This window comes from Peromyscus eremicus, chromosome 10 (assembly GCF_949786415.1).
Source record: "Peromyscus eremicus chromosome 10, PerEre_H2_v1, whole genome shotgun sequence".
NCBI lineage: Eukaryota > Metazoa > Chordata > Mammalia > Rodentia > Cricetidae > Peromyscus > Peromyscus eremicus.
The window spans coordinates 75,348,496-75,362,890 of record NC_081426.1 but is presented as its reverse complement, the minus strand read 5'-3'; the positions used below and the strand labels follow the sequence as shown (position 1 = coordinate 75,362,890).

The 14,395-nt window shown below is 33.2% G+C and overlaps 1 protein-coding gene across 9 annotated transcripts in view; it reads left to right on the top strand.

Moving 5' to 3' along the window:
* Epha5 (EPH receptor A5) overlaps window positions 1-10,365 on the top strand; it is a 331,554-nt gene extending 321,189 nt beyond the window's left edge. For 8 of the 9 annotated variants that reach the window (XM_059275137.1, XM_059275136.1, XM_059275135.1 and 5 more), the window contains 2 exons: window positions 2,271-2,426; window positions 10,260-10,365. In XM_059275137.1, the coding sequence (XP_059131120.1) occupies window positions 2,271-2,426; window positions 10,260-10,365 (262 nt within the window). Of the gene's footprint in view, window positions 1-2,270; window positions 2,431-10,259 lie in introns of those variants that run through there. The other variant, XM_059275138.1, reaches the window with a different exon arrangement.
* Window positions 10,366-14,395: the final 4,030 nt, after the last annotated feature.

Here is a 14,395-nt window from a genome sequence, read left to right as displayed (position 1 = left end):
ATTTCTTATATATGGCCTATACAATTCAGCACATTACCCTTGTGCATAGATTAACCATTCAGACTGTACCATTCACTACCCATCCTTAATTCAACAATCATATACAAACATTAATTCCACAAGGAGTTTCGTCATGGCTCTTGTCGACTCTGACTTATGTCACAAGATTTGAACACTTCAGTAACTATATAAATAATATTTGAATATTTCTTAGTACCTTAAATGTTCTTCATTAATGATCTTGTTTTCTAAACTCTACTGGACTCTCCCCCTGGTAATATTCTTTAGACTTGACTATTTATAAAATTGTGGTGATTCCATAATTTAATATTCATTCTACTGTGTACCTGTTACTTTCTTTATTTCTATAGTTAATAATTCTGATAAACTGTCGATTAATTATACTGTATCATTCAATGAATATTCACCATTCCAGTCTGCATTATGCTGTGAGGTGAGAGCTGAAGACACCAGGCTTAATTCAGCAGGTCTCGATATTCTTCCTTTATGGAGCTAACACACTGGAGGATAAGAGAGAGACAAAATAAAATCATCCTAACAACTTGTGTTTGTTTCTGTGCTGGAGAGTGAGAAGAGAATTCCACATAAGACAGACACTATAGTGTCTGTGCAGGAAAGACATGAAGAGGTCTTTTATATTAATTTGCATTTTTGAACTTAAAATACAACTACATCATTTTCTCCTTTCTCTTTCCTCTTCCAACTCTTCTCATGTACTTCCCTGGCTCTTTCTCAAATTCTTCAATTCACTGCCTTGGTTTCTCTAATTGAACACACACACACACACACACACACACACACACACACACACACAAACATACTTGTATGTATATGATTGGATAACCAGTTCTGATACTCTCCCTTAGAAAAAAAAAACAAAACTATTTCTTCCATTCTCAGTATCCCTCAGTTGCCTGTAGTTCTTTTCTAGGGTTGAAGCCCTGTGAGATTCCCCGCCCCCTCCATGTTAGAATGTATATTGGTGTCATCCTTTTCCAGGTCTGGTTAGACTACTATGCTGTTGAGAGTCAATGGGTATATCTTTCCTGACACTTCTAGGATACACAATCTCACAGAAGACTTCTCCATGGCCTGGCTCTTAGAATATTTCTGTCTGCTCTTCTGAAATGTCCCTTGGAACTTTAGATGCAGCAGTTGTGTTGAAGATGTATCATTCGGGACCATATGATTGCTCGTTCTCTGCTTTTTGATCAGTTGTGCATTCTCTAATGCTCTCTGTTGCAAAGAGAAGTTTCTTTGATGAAGGGAGAGACCCACACTTTTCTATGGGTATAAGTTTAAATATTGAGAATGCAGTTAGGAATTATGTTGATTTAGTAAAGTAGTATTTGTTAGTTCTTCTCTAAGATCCATGAACTCATTAACTGTGAGTAATTAGGTAGGTTTTCTGTACCAGGGATGATTTCCCTTTTGTTGAACAGCCTTAAATTCAATTAGAGATCTGTTGATTATCACCATGATATTAATACCATGACTGCACCTTTAGTGAGTGCCATTGTACAATGCTGGACATAGCTGTAATTCACTGGCATCATAACATGGTAGGATTACTGATTGCTTCCTTCCCTTGGATGCTTGCCTGACTTCTGGTACAGTGAGACTTTCAGGTCAGATCATGAATAGACCCTTCAGGTTCTGTGTCAGAAGTGCATGGTACCTTAGCAAAAGGGATTTATCACAAAGGTTTCTTTAATTAAATTGGTGGGAAGTAGAATAGAACTGGTGAAATATAAAATTTCGCTCACGTTGTATAGATAATATGTACTATGATAGACTGAGAGAAAATGAGAACAAGGAAGCATTGGACCATTGTATCAAATAATAATCGGAAACACTTGACAAATTGGTAGAGAAAATTAGGAATTTTTTTTTCTACCCATATAGGTTGATATTTGTCTGAGAAACATGGAAACTCGAAGCAAACGTATGAAATCTTAGATGGAGATTAAAACTTTACTAAGTGAATATAATTTAAAGTCATGAAAAATGAACAATGAAATCTTAAACTATTATCTTCTCTCACAAAAAATCACTAATTTTTCTATTATTAGCCCATATTCATAGTACACAATAAAATCCTAAAGCTTATTTTTGTTTTTTCCCACTTGTATTTTAAATTGTTTATTATGCAAGTGAATGTATAACACTATAATTTAATTTAACGTTATAATTACAAATCAAAAAGCATCAGTTTGTTACTTCTAATATTTATGTTTTATATGTTTTAGAGTATCTACTTTGTTGGCTGAACATGGTTCTCTGGGGTCCGGGGCCTACAGATCAGTAGGTGAATGGCTGGAAGCAATCAAGATGGGCCGGTACACAGAGATTTTCATGGAAAATGGATACAGTTCAATGGACGCTGTGGCTCAGGTGACCTTGGAGTGAGTAACTTTTCTGATCATTTTTACATAATTTTTGGGGCAAGAAAAGTGTATTCAGACACCAGAGTGGATGCAATCAAGGGGAAGCAGTTAATCTGTGTCCATATGTGGCAGATTTCAAAGAAGCCTCATCTTTTTTTTAGCCTGTATTGTTAACAGCTGCATGGTTCATGCTTCTTGTGACCAATACCTTTGCTTTTTGTGCATCAAACAAACAGCATTTGAGCATTTGGATAACTGGAATTACAGCTACTTGGCAAAGGACTGGTACTTTGTGTTGTGGAAAAAGATGTTTTCTTGATGCGTTTTTATACTGGTACTTACATTATATGAATGTAAATATAAAACAAAACAAACTGTAAGCACAATTGGTATGGTTAGTCCTGTATAACAAAATACAAAGGAAAAAAGAAAAAAAACAAAAACAAAAACTGAAAAAAAACATATTCCAAAATGACAGCTCTCTACAGTGAATACCCAGGTGACAGCTTAAACAAAGTTTCTCAGGCAAGAATCTCATTTAATGTCTACATGGTGCAACTTAGATTCTAGAAATCTGAGACTATGTCAGAGTCTGCCTCTGGTGTGCTGTCATCCGGTACAATCTCAGTGGGACCAATTGTGCCCTTTTCTGTTTGCACGTTTCAGAGACAATTTATCAAATCCTATGAAATAAAAATTACTAGAGCTAAATATTAAATTCTTTAAGGTTGTAAGTCGTTTGTACTTTATTATATACTCTTTATGTGTAATTATTTGAGCCTAATGGTTATTTGTGAAAAATAATTGTCCTATTGTGGTTCCATCTAGATTACATCTAAATTAATAATGTTTTAACCTGTAAAATCATGATAACTGACGTCCAATGACCTGCAAATTTAAAGGTTAAAATATTGTTATAAGGATTTTAAAATGTTAGGATGCTCTAAGTCACTAAACCACTATCTGAACTTCATCCCTTCATGTAATATCGATACTGAGCAGTTCTCTAGACATTCCTATCTATCATTCTGGCATTCTTGATTCATTGAATTCATTGCTCATCCCTACAAAAGGTAACAGGGTACCATTACTTCTTATGGATTAATATCACAGTCCCCACACTGTCTTCCTTAACACTGATAACTAAACATACATAAAATCACAACCACTTGGCTTGCTTTCTTAGTTTACTTAATTCCATTCTCACAGTTAATACTAAATCACATCTCAAAGACATGAATGTTTTGCCCATTATTTCTTTGATGCTCAAGCAACTCATCTGTGCTATGATTAAACAGTATACTAAAAAATATTCCTGATGATTTAAAGCTATTTTTACATAATTACGATTTAATTTTTCAGTAAAAATGGTCATTTTAATTTATTAAAGTCATTTGTCATTTTATATTAAAATGATACTGTAGGTATTTCTTCTACCCAATGTCGGATTACTTGTAAATATACAATAAAATTATTTGCATTAAACAATGTCTTTGTTTTTATTAAGAGAATATATGATCATATATTTAGTTAGATCTGTTACAGTTTTGTTTATTCCTTCACACACAATTATTGTTACAAAAAAATAACCTATTTTCTTTTCCTTTTTTAAATTTATTTTGGTGTCAATGTTATCTTCCTCTGAATTATTTTATTTCTTGGGGGCCTCGATAGTAGAAATGAGTTTAATATTATTTTGTCACGGTTTCACTTTTCCTTATTTCTTAAAATTCTTTCCTCTATTTCTGTAACCTCCTAAATGCTCTTCAGTGTGTGTGTACTTTCTCAAGACCTAAGAGTCTCTTCTGTTGTCTTATAATTGTTCCTTTGTTAAATTGCCTCTTTCAAATTACCTTTTAACTCATTTACTATAAACAAAAGAGTAAAGTCAAAGAATGTTTTCTTATGTAAATTGTTTCAAATTCTTGGAATCCATAGTCATTACCATAATCCTTACTGGGAATTGGGCATGCTGACTCTATATCCAAAGAAGTTGATTTTTTGGAGAGCCTGACATTATTAGAATCAGCTTCTGTCATTTATTATGACTCTTTCTGACCATAGTGTTTCAAATTGGTAGGTTTTATTTATCAAAGTATTATTTTAAATTTAAAACATAATAAGGAATCATCAGTTGCTTCCTGATGGAAAAATTTAAAAAAAGTAATTTGTACAGTTTTTCACCTTAATAAAGAGAAAAATAAAGCTGTTTTATGCTGAAAAATAACACCTCCCAATAACGGGGTTGCCACACAACTCAGGGACATACTCTTGGAACACTCTGATGATACCCTTGCATACCTAGTTATTATCCAATATCTAAATATTAATTATATGAATCCTATGAAAGATATAATAAAATGTTATTCCTAGAAACCAATAAGGGACTGACATATTCATAGCTAAAAAATGTTAAATCAACAAAAGAAAGCAAATGCACAAAGTACTATATATACATAAAAAGGGTATTTTATTGCTTGAGAAATTTGAGTGTTTATTAAATTTAGAAATACAAGTGTGGAAAACAGTTTTTCTTATTATAACCATTGGTTAAAAACTACTTTAATAAGGATCACTTTGTTTTTCAACTATTTGCCAGTACATGTATGAGGGAAAAAAATGAACAACTGTGTGTCTTGAAGTAAGGCATATCCAATAAGAATAGCTTTTAACTTTAGATGCTTCTGCCTGCTGCCTGTCTTCTTTTCCCAAACCATGCTATTCTGTCTGTATACAGTAATCATATTTAAATAACTGTTGTAGGAGAAATGGCAAGACTCTACTATCATGTACAAGTGCTGTGAGTTACTGTTGACAGGGGAAATTGTGAGCTGGAGGCAAGTGGTAAATTGAAGCTAAAGATTTCAAGTGAGGGCATAATCAAAGCTGCTTTGTAGATTTCTTTTCAGGCCTGTGCTGTCAAACCTTGGTGATTTAGACAATGAGCAAAATCCAGTGAATTTAAATTTTATACCAATTTGCAGTAAGCTGAAGAGGTTCCTGGAACAGTTATAAGAATGGTCTCTCATGATACTAAAACAACAGTTTTCTAAATCTGGAACCTAAATTTGTGCAGACTAACTCAAAAAACTTCATTAACCTGTGAAGAAAGTCATTACACATAATTTAGTATGCTCTCAAAGCATGCATAGGAGAGCTTGCTGTTCTCTGTGCTCAGTGCAATTAAGCTAATACTCTGTGTGTGTGTGTGTGTGTGTGTGTGTGTGTGTGTGTGTGTGTGTGTGTGTGTGTTTTAACAAAGTCTCATCTCTACCAAATGGCTGAATATTTTTTTGATAAATACATTTACCTTGCACAGTACCTAATAAGTTTTAAAATAAGCCAGGAAAAACTGACAGCATAGCTACATTATAAAACTTACTGATAGAAACCAAAATTTTGTGAGGTTGAGTGAATATTCATTAGTTTCTCATATCCCTGCTACTATCTAGCTAGTGGTGATGGATTTTAATTCCATTAATAGGGCTAAAAGGTATATAAAGCACAACAGAGAATCAACAATCTCTCTCTCTCTCTCTCTCTCTCTCTCTCTCTCTCTCTCTCTCTCTCTCTCTCTCTCTCTCTCTCACACACACACACACACACACACACACACACACACACACACACACACAAACATGAATTGTATTCTGAGTAATCAATAGGATGGCTCCATATATATCAGGCACTTTCTATTTTTTAGCTTGTTCTACTACTTTAGCATCACCATATATTAAGAAAGTTTTTCATTATTTCATATCATGAAATAATGTTTAAAAAAGATGTTGAAATGTAATCCCAGCAATGGCACCAGGTTACATGTACAGATCTTCTAAAACATGTCAAGTCTTGTCAACATAATGCAGTCTTCTATGTCCTTTTCTCTTCATATTTGGCTACGTAAGTCTATGCTTAAGGGTGCTGTATTAGAGCTAGAAACAGCCTTAAGTGTTGTTCAGATTACAAGTGGTCACAATGCAATTAATGTAATGTGTATAAAGGGATGCATCTAAAACTGTCTAGACCTGACATGTCTCAGATGCACAGTGAAATAGGGGGAAAAAAAGGTGTATCCTTAACCATCAGATAATGTTTCCTTCCAAAAGTCCCTGTACAGGAGTGGAGTCACTTCATTGTCACACACAATGTTACTATTATTACAAATCTGCCCACTTTATATATGTGGGTGACAATAAAATAAAAACTGTTATGACTGGGAGATGGCTTATGGGGTAAAGTACTTTCTGAGCTATCATGAATTTAGTTACCAAGCACCCACATAAAAGCCAGGTATGGCAGAACGCTCTTTTAGAGCTATTTCTGGAGGCCAGAGACAGGCCAGTCCCAGGGTACTCACTGGTCAGACTATTGGCATCAACAAACTGTAGGTTCAGTGATGGACCCTCTTTCAATAAATGAATGAATAAATGAATGTAAATAAGTTAGAGAAGCAATTTAGGAAGCTATCCAGATGTTAGCCTCCGGCATCCACATATGTCTACACAGTTGAGCTCACACATGCATGTGCCACATGCACACATACAGGCACATATACATAAAAATACTCACAAAGGAAAACAAACAAAAAAGAAACTGTTGGAAATAGTGAAATGTGTGAGATGAAACTACTTACTACATTCTAATGCATTTGACAGTATTGGAAGAAAGATATTCAAGCTTCAGATAATTTTCTATAGCGCCAACTTAATTCACTAAGGCGTTATCTGAGAACAGTTTAAGTTGCATAAATACTTCTCATTCTTTTCCACTGAAAAGGATATTAAGGATATCTCTATTACAAGCACATAATTATACTGGTATGTTTTCCCTATATATCACTTTCATAAGTCCTAAGCTAACATAACAGATTTAAAGAAATAGCACAAATAATAAAGAAATAGCACAAATAAAAGATGTCCATTATTTATAAAAATGTTTAAAATGATTGCATAACATAAACACAAAGTATGTACCCATATTCAGTAACGCAATGAAATTCTTTAAAACATGCTTTTTTTTTTTTTTAGCTTAGCATACTCATGCTAGCAACATTTTAGATTATTTTGTGATCTGCTAGTTTTTGGAGAAATAAACTATAATTGCATCAGCATTAGCAAAGCTACACATGTAAAAAAAATATGTCAAAACGATTCAATGTCATTCTAGCCAAGAGTCAGAATGTGGCACAAACATATGTACACAGGCACATCCTTCAAATTAAAGTGTTGTTACATGTGAAAATTCCACGTCATTTGAGTTGGAAAACCAATACATTTTGGGTTTTAAGTCATTAAGAGTAAAATGTAATAGTTATTCTTTAAAAGTTGTTTCCACTGACTACATGAGTAATTATGAATTATGTAACTTGAATAAATATATTTCTTAAATAAAGATGTGGTCCTCAGGACATAGATGCATCACTTAGTATTTTACAATATGTATGACAAACATTCATTTTAAAATATAATTTCTAGTCTCAATTTAATTATTTTTACTAGGAATTGATTATTTCTAAGCTCAAAATTTAGTGCTTTTGGTTCTGGCTCTGATCTATACTTTGCTGATAAACACCCATAAAGGTTCATTTTACACAATTTTTCATAAAATATAGAGAATGATCAGAATTGCTCAACATTGGAAATTATGTTGAAATGTAGATTCCTTATACAACTTTAGCCAAAACAACAGCAAAGCCTGTTCAGTCCTTTGGGGATATTCTATATTCAATGATGTGTTCAGAGTTTCCTTTTTTTTTAACCAGAAATAGTTTTTTGCATTTAATGTGAAATGTTTTTCAAAATCACACCAAAAAGTGATGAGAAATTAAAATGTGGATTTCAAAGTTTGGAACCTCGTTTTAGTCCTACCTCAGTTGCCTACTGATGTGTTCTACAGATGAATGATTTAAATTTTCCAAAATCTGTGTCTCTTTATCCATAAAGTAAAAATATTTTTAAATTCTGTGTTGCCATTATATACTTTTCTAGTATGGAGAAACTGGATGATTATTAGGCATCACTGGTTGTTCTTATGTTAAATGATGTGGTTTTCAATATGGAGAGTGTTTCCATTAGAAATTCATCACTGTCTGAAGAATTTTGTTCCCTCAAAAATGAGGAGTCTCTCCTTGTAGTCTAGTATTCATTCAGCAGAAGCCAGAAAGACTGTTAAGTAACCTACAGTGAACAGAGTAGCCCTGTAATGGCATTGACTCACCTTGTCATGGCAAGCCTGTGAATGTGAATTTAAATGGAAAGAAATACAACTAAATTCAACTAAAGTATTTTTATTTGGACTTTAATCTTCAATTATCTATTACTGTGATATAACAATGGTGACTTTGTTTCCAGGTGGATTTTTATTGAATGTTTTGCTGATGATTCTCTTGCAAACCACATCAGCTATTATTATTTTTATATTGTTCACTGAGATCTTGTAATTAATGTTTAATATTTATATTGCAAGAAAGAAATATATTACTGTCATAAGTATCAGTAGTATTTAAGTTGCTTCTCATTTTCTAAAATTCATAAGGAATCCAAAAACCATAAAAAAGAGAAGAAATAATGAAATTACCTTAGTAGATAATTTTTTCCAAGGCTGACAAAGTTGAAGCCAAGGTGCTCAGTCGTCTTGCTAAGAGATATCTTTGTATATCTTTGTGTTACCTGAAACTACTATATTTTACCTATTATGGTCTTGTCATTGTCTTTAATTCTATTTGATAGGTAAGAAAATTAAAATTAACAATGAATGCAAAAATAATAAAAATTATTAAGCTAATGTCTTTAGCAAGGTGATTTCCTAAAGAATTCTAAAATGCTAGACATATTTGTCACTTAGAATTATGAGTTATAAGTGTTAATTTTTCTTAGAATTAGTTCATATAATTTTCCAAATACATGCATTGATTATATTGTCCAAACACCCTTTTGAGGAATAATTTCCTTTTAAAGTCTATGAAATAGCATTTAAAATGAATATCCTTGTTTTGGGGGTTTTATAAGATATTATTAGTTTAAAATATAAACACTTTAAGATTTTTTTTGAGTAATGTGATTATTTTTGCCAGAGGAAGAATGGATAAGGAGGGTAGACTGGAAGTTGAGGGAAGGAATGGGAAAAGAGGAGGGAGTTTACATATCAAACTATGGTTGATATGTAAAATAAATTAAAAATTAGAAAAAGATTATTTTTGCAACACAGGAAAAGAATCTAGAATGAAATCCATTTTGAAAGTGCATAGTCTTCAGAATTCTCTAAATGTCAAAAGAAAACAGAAGCTGATGCTTGATTTGGTAAAAGTTGAAACTCTAGCGCTTTGAATCCAAAATAAAAAAAAAGACATAAAACACTGTTATAAAAGCACTGTTGTAATGATCATTGTGTAAGGCTGTCTGTCATGTATGATGGCTGCACTGAATGAATGAGTCTCTTGAAGAATTCAGTCTTCAACTGACAAGGTGTAAAACTTTAAATTACATTGTATATTTCTTTTAGCAAAAATAATATTTGATGTTGTTTTAGGATCACATTGTCAATATTGTTCAATGAAACTGTACCTATTGAGTTTAAAATTTATTGGTAAGATATAAACCTTCATTTTTCACCACTATGTACCATTTAAATGATGATATTCATCCACGGGAATAAACGTGTACATTTTCTTTGACTGCAAATAGATTTTGTTTTTAAGTTTTAGAACCTGGACACTGGACTGTGAATATCTAAAATTGTCACTGTTTTGTGACTAATTCTTGCAAAACATTTGCCCCTTTGCCAGCGTGAACTATTGCGGTGTGCTACAAACTGACTCAATACATACATCCAATGTGTGCTTTCTTCATGCAGGGATTTGAGGCGCCTGGGAGTGACTCTGGTCGGTCACCAGAAGAAGATCATGAGCAGCCTTCAAGAGATGAAGGTGCAGCTGGGAAATGGGATGGTGCCAGTGTGACCTCCGCATGGGTCACTTCCTCAAGCGAACGACTCTGCACTTTGTAAACAGCCCTGAGATTTGTTTTAACAATTATAAGGGAAAAGGGAAAAAGAGTGGTTTCTAAACCTCTGGAGGCATTCGTCTCAGTCGTTGAACTTGTAATCAATATTTTCCTAAAATCTCCATATCTTCCTCTTAGTGTCTTCATTTTTCATGAAACAAATGTAACCTACATAGAGTGAAAACATGGGGATAAGCATCCTATAATAAAGTAGTAACTAAATCCTCCCCCATTATTTCCACAGAATCTTGTACATGAAATATATCAAGATAGAGCACCTTTATAGACTGTTAAGGCAGCCCCTTTCAAAACTTCCAGGGATCTACTTGAAAGGAAAAGTTTTAAAGCCATGTGTGGGCTAAGAAAAGCTGCATTTCACTGACGTTTACTTCAAGTCTTATTGTCTAAATAAGTGTATTGAAGAGCAATATGATTAGATTATTCCTTAAAAACAGTGTGTAATTTAAAATGCAATTACATGTTGTTAAGTTATAGAAAATAGTATATATAAACATGTTGCTTGGTCAAGGAAAAGTTCAATACAGGGTGTATATTTATTTTTCTGTGTTACATAATTTACTTGTAGTTGCTCTTCTGGAGACTATTAGGTAATAAATGTGTGTATACTGTATAGTTTGCAATATGCCCAGGAACTGACTAACCTTGGACTGGTGTGTGTGTGTGTGTGTGTGTGTGTGTGTTTGAATGTGTATACAATATTGTTCTGCTTGCCTTTTTGATGGTGTTTTAATTTTGGCAGCATACAGGAAAGGGTGTTCCAGGCTGTAACATGAATAAGAGAAATAGGAAACAGTAGAAAAAAAAAATCCAGCCCAAGTTGATGTCTTTTTCTCTCATTTTGAAAGCAACTAATTAGTTTATGTAAACAGCTAATGTCTCTAAGACGAATTCCCTTTTGGATTTTTACAAACAGTTTCTACCCTCTCTGACAAATCTCACACCCTTCTCTGAAATTCCATCTTTCTAAGTTACAGAAAATATTTTCTCAAACAAAGTTGACACAAAGGGGCACATTTATGTGGATGTAGAGAGAGTGGAGTGTGCTGGCTTCTGTTACTGTCCAGACAAGGGGCGCTCAGCGTCTCCGTTTGTGCTCATCATTGTAATCACTCCCACTGTGACTCATTTACAAAAGTCTGATACTAAGACAGCAGTAAAAAATGAAAAAAAGTGTTTTTTACTCAGAATTTTAAGTTTTATTAATAATCACTTGTTAATTTTTTAATTACATTATGTCCTCCATTACATAATATTGAGAATATTTTGAAGAACCAAAGTAAAATATTTAAAAATTAGACTTGTTAAGTAATATATGATAGTCCTTCAGTGTATTCTATACACTACACCAGCAAAGGGTTCTCATTTGGGGTAAAGTTCACGCAGTTTGCTGAAATGTTTGAAAAAGTGAGCATCATATTGACATAAACAATATTTATGTTGTTACACTTAATAAAATCAGGAGAATGGTGTGTGATATTTGAGGAGCAGAGAACTTAAATCAGGACTTCAGGGCTACCTTGGTAAAAGCATATGAGAGAAGTGAGATCTGAAGAGGAGATACCAGTGTTTTGTGAGTGGTGGTCCTTGCGCTTGGAAGCATATAACCCATGTAAGAAAAACAGCTAGGGAGAAGTCTTTTTCCTCCTTCCCTCCCTTCCTCCCTTTCTCCCTCCCTCCCTCCCTCCCTTCCTCTCTCTCTCCCCCTGTTCTTTCCTCCCTTCCTCCTTCCTTTCCTCACTTCCATATTTCCTTCCTTCCTCCTTTCTTTCATTCTTTCTTTCTCATCCTTTTTAAAAGAATGAAATAGCTCTTTGCTAATGAATAAGGAAAGATCAAAACAACTACATGGGGCATGAACCACTGTAGATCCACACTGTATTCAAGAAATCTCTATTAGTTTAGTGAAATTTTCAGAATTGAAAGAAGTAGTTTAATATTGTCACATTGAACATCACAGATAGACATCATCATTAAGAAAGATGCATGTATACATTTAAAAAACACAAAATTATTAAAACTCATTCCTATCAAAAAATTGATTTTATTATACTCTACTGAATTTTAAAAAATTATTTGAATCTTAGTGATAAGGTAATTTTGACAACTTCATTACAAAAATGTTTACAAATTCACATTTTAGAGCTTGTATAAGCCACAACTATAGGGACATAAAAACAATACATTCTAAATTGTTTTTCAATTCTGTGTGTTCAGAGATTAAGGTGGGTCCCTTACACATAAGTGGCTGGCTGTTGGAGTGATGATTTCAGCTTTGTCACAACAGAATATAAATTCATTTGAGTCAAATTTATTTTTCCTTTGCTATTCAAGTATTACATTGGGAAAATAATTCAGAAGGAATGCTTAATGGCCACACAGCTTTCATCCATATCTCAATTTGGTGGAGAGTTTCTAAAGAATGTCAATATGATTTTAGAAGAAATAGACTTTTAAATTATACAAGCTCTGCCCCGCTAAAGAGGAAAGAATGCCTTTCTAAAATATTTGTTCACCCTTGGATATGTCACCAATTGAAAAGTGCCAATCTCATCTATAAATGTGAGAAGTGGAACAGAGGGAGGAGTCTGCTCTCGTGAAATGTAGTGAGTCTGCCCCTCAGCACTAGACTTGGCAAATCCTGATGGTGTGAATTCTTTTCCTGTGGATTCATTTCCTTACTCACCACCTCCCAGAAAATAAAGTACAGATTCCATAATCTCCACACCTGTAACTGATTTGTAAAATGATTTGTAACTGTTTTGTAAGGTGGTACAACAGGAAATTGCTCTGAACTGACTGGTTCTATTTGAAATCTTATGTTTATCAATCATGATTTATATCTAATCATGCCATTCACTAGCATGTACTCTGACAAAAAAATCACTATCTCTGAAATGTACTGATTATATGTAAAATGTAAAAATACTGATTTTCACCATTTAAAATCTGTAATGTGCATGTTTTTTAATCCCTGTATTTTATTGAGCAACCCAGTGTTCTAAAGTAATACAATCATTGTACAATTTACATAGAAATATTTTATTAAAGTTTAAATGTGTCTAGAATTATTCATTTTGGAATTGTCACAAATAATGCTAAACACCCTAAGCTCTGTTTATAAAACGATTCTAACCACTATGTAACAAAAGAGATAAAACTTTCACATTTCATGTTAAAGTGGAGCAGTTACTATCCATTGAACACTTATGCATTTGCATGTCTGATATTTGGATTCTATGTGGAAGCGAAAGGCTGTAAAGAAGATATTTGTATGTGTATTGAAGTGGGTTTTCAGAAGCACAATGAGAACTGTTCTTCTCTGGAAGGTGTTTTGGCTGTAATGGTACATTAGATGGCAAAGAGAGTCAGTTGTTAGAGACTTAGTAGGTATATGATGGTGCATAGTAGAAAATATCTCTTTTTCATTCTGTTCTTTCTCAAAATTAGGAGGGAAAATTAAATGTGATAATAAATAGTCTTGTTTAAACTTTGCCAGATGTTTAACCTCAATGTAAATAAGAAGTAGGGACAGTAAGATGGCAATGGTGATAATAATGAGCAAATGAACAGAATCATAATGGTAGCTTTATTTGAAATTTGATAGCTCAAATAAGTCATCAGTTTTTCAATGCTATAGCACAGCTGGTTACATTGAATATTTTTCCTCTATTATGCTGTTAATTATATAGCAATGTATCAGGAAAGAAATAGATAAGAACTTTCTTCTCATTTCTTGTTAATTTATGAGTCTTTTCATACATCAATGGTTGAATGTTCTTATTCAGAATGACCACGTAATTGTCACTTAGAAAAAGCTGCTATTTATTTTAAAAAAGAATGTCTGTTTATAACCAGACTCAAGTTGCTTTTCTCAATGTTATTGGAAAAAAAGTAAAGTTGGCAAAAAATAATGTCCCATCTTTTCAAGCTGGGTGCTGTATTCACTGAAGTTTGAGTGGTCGACTG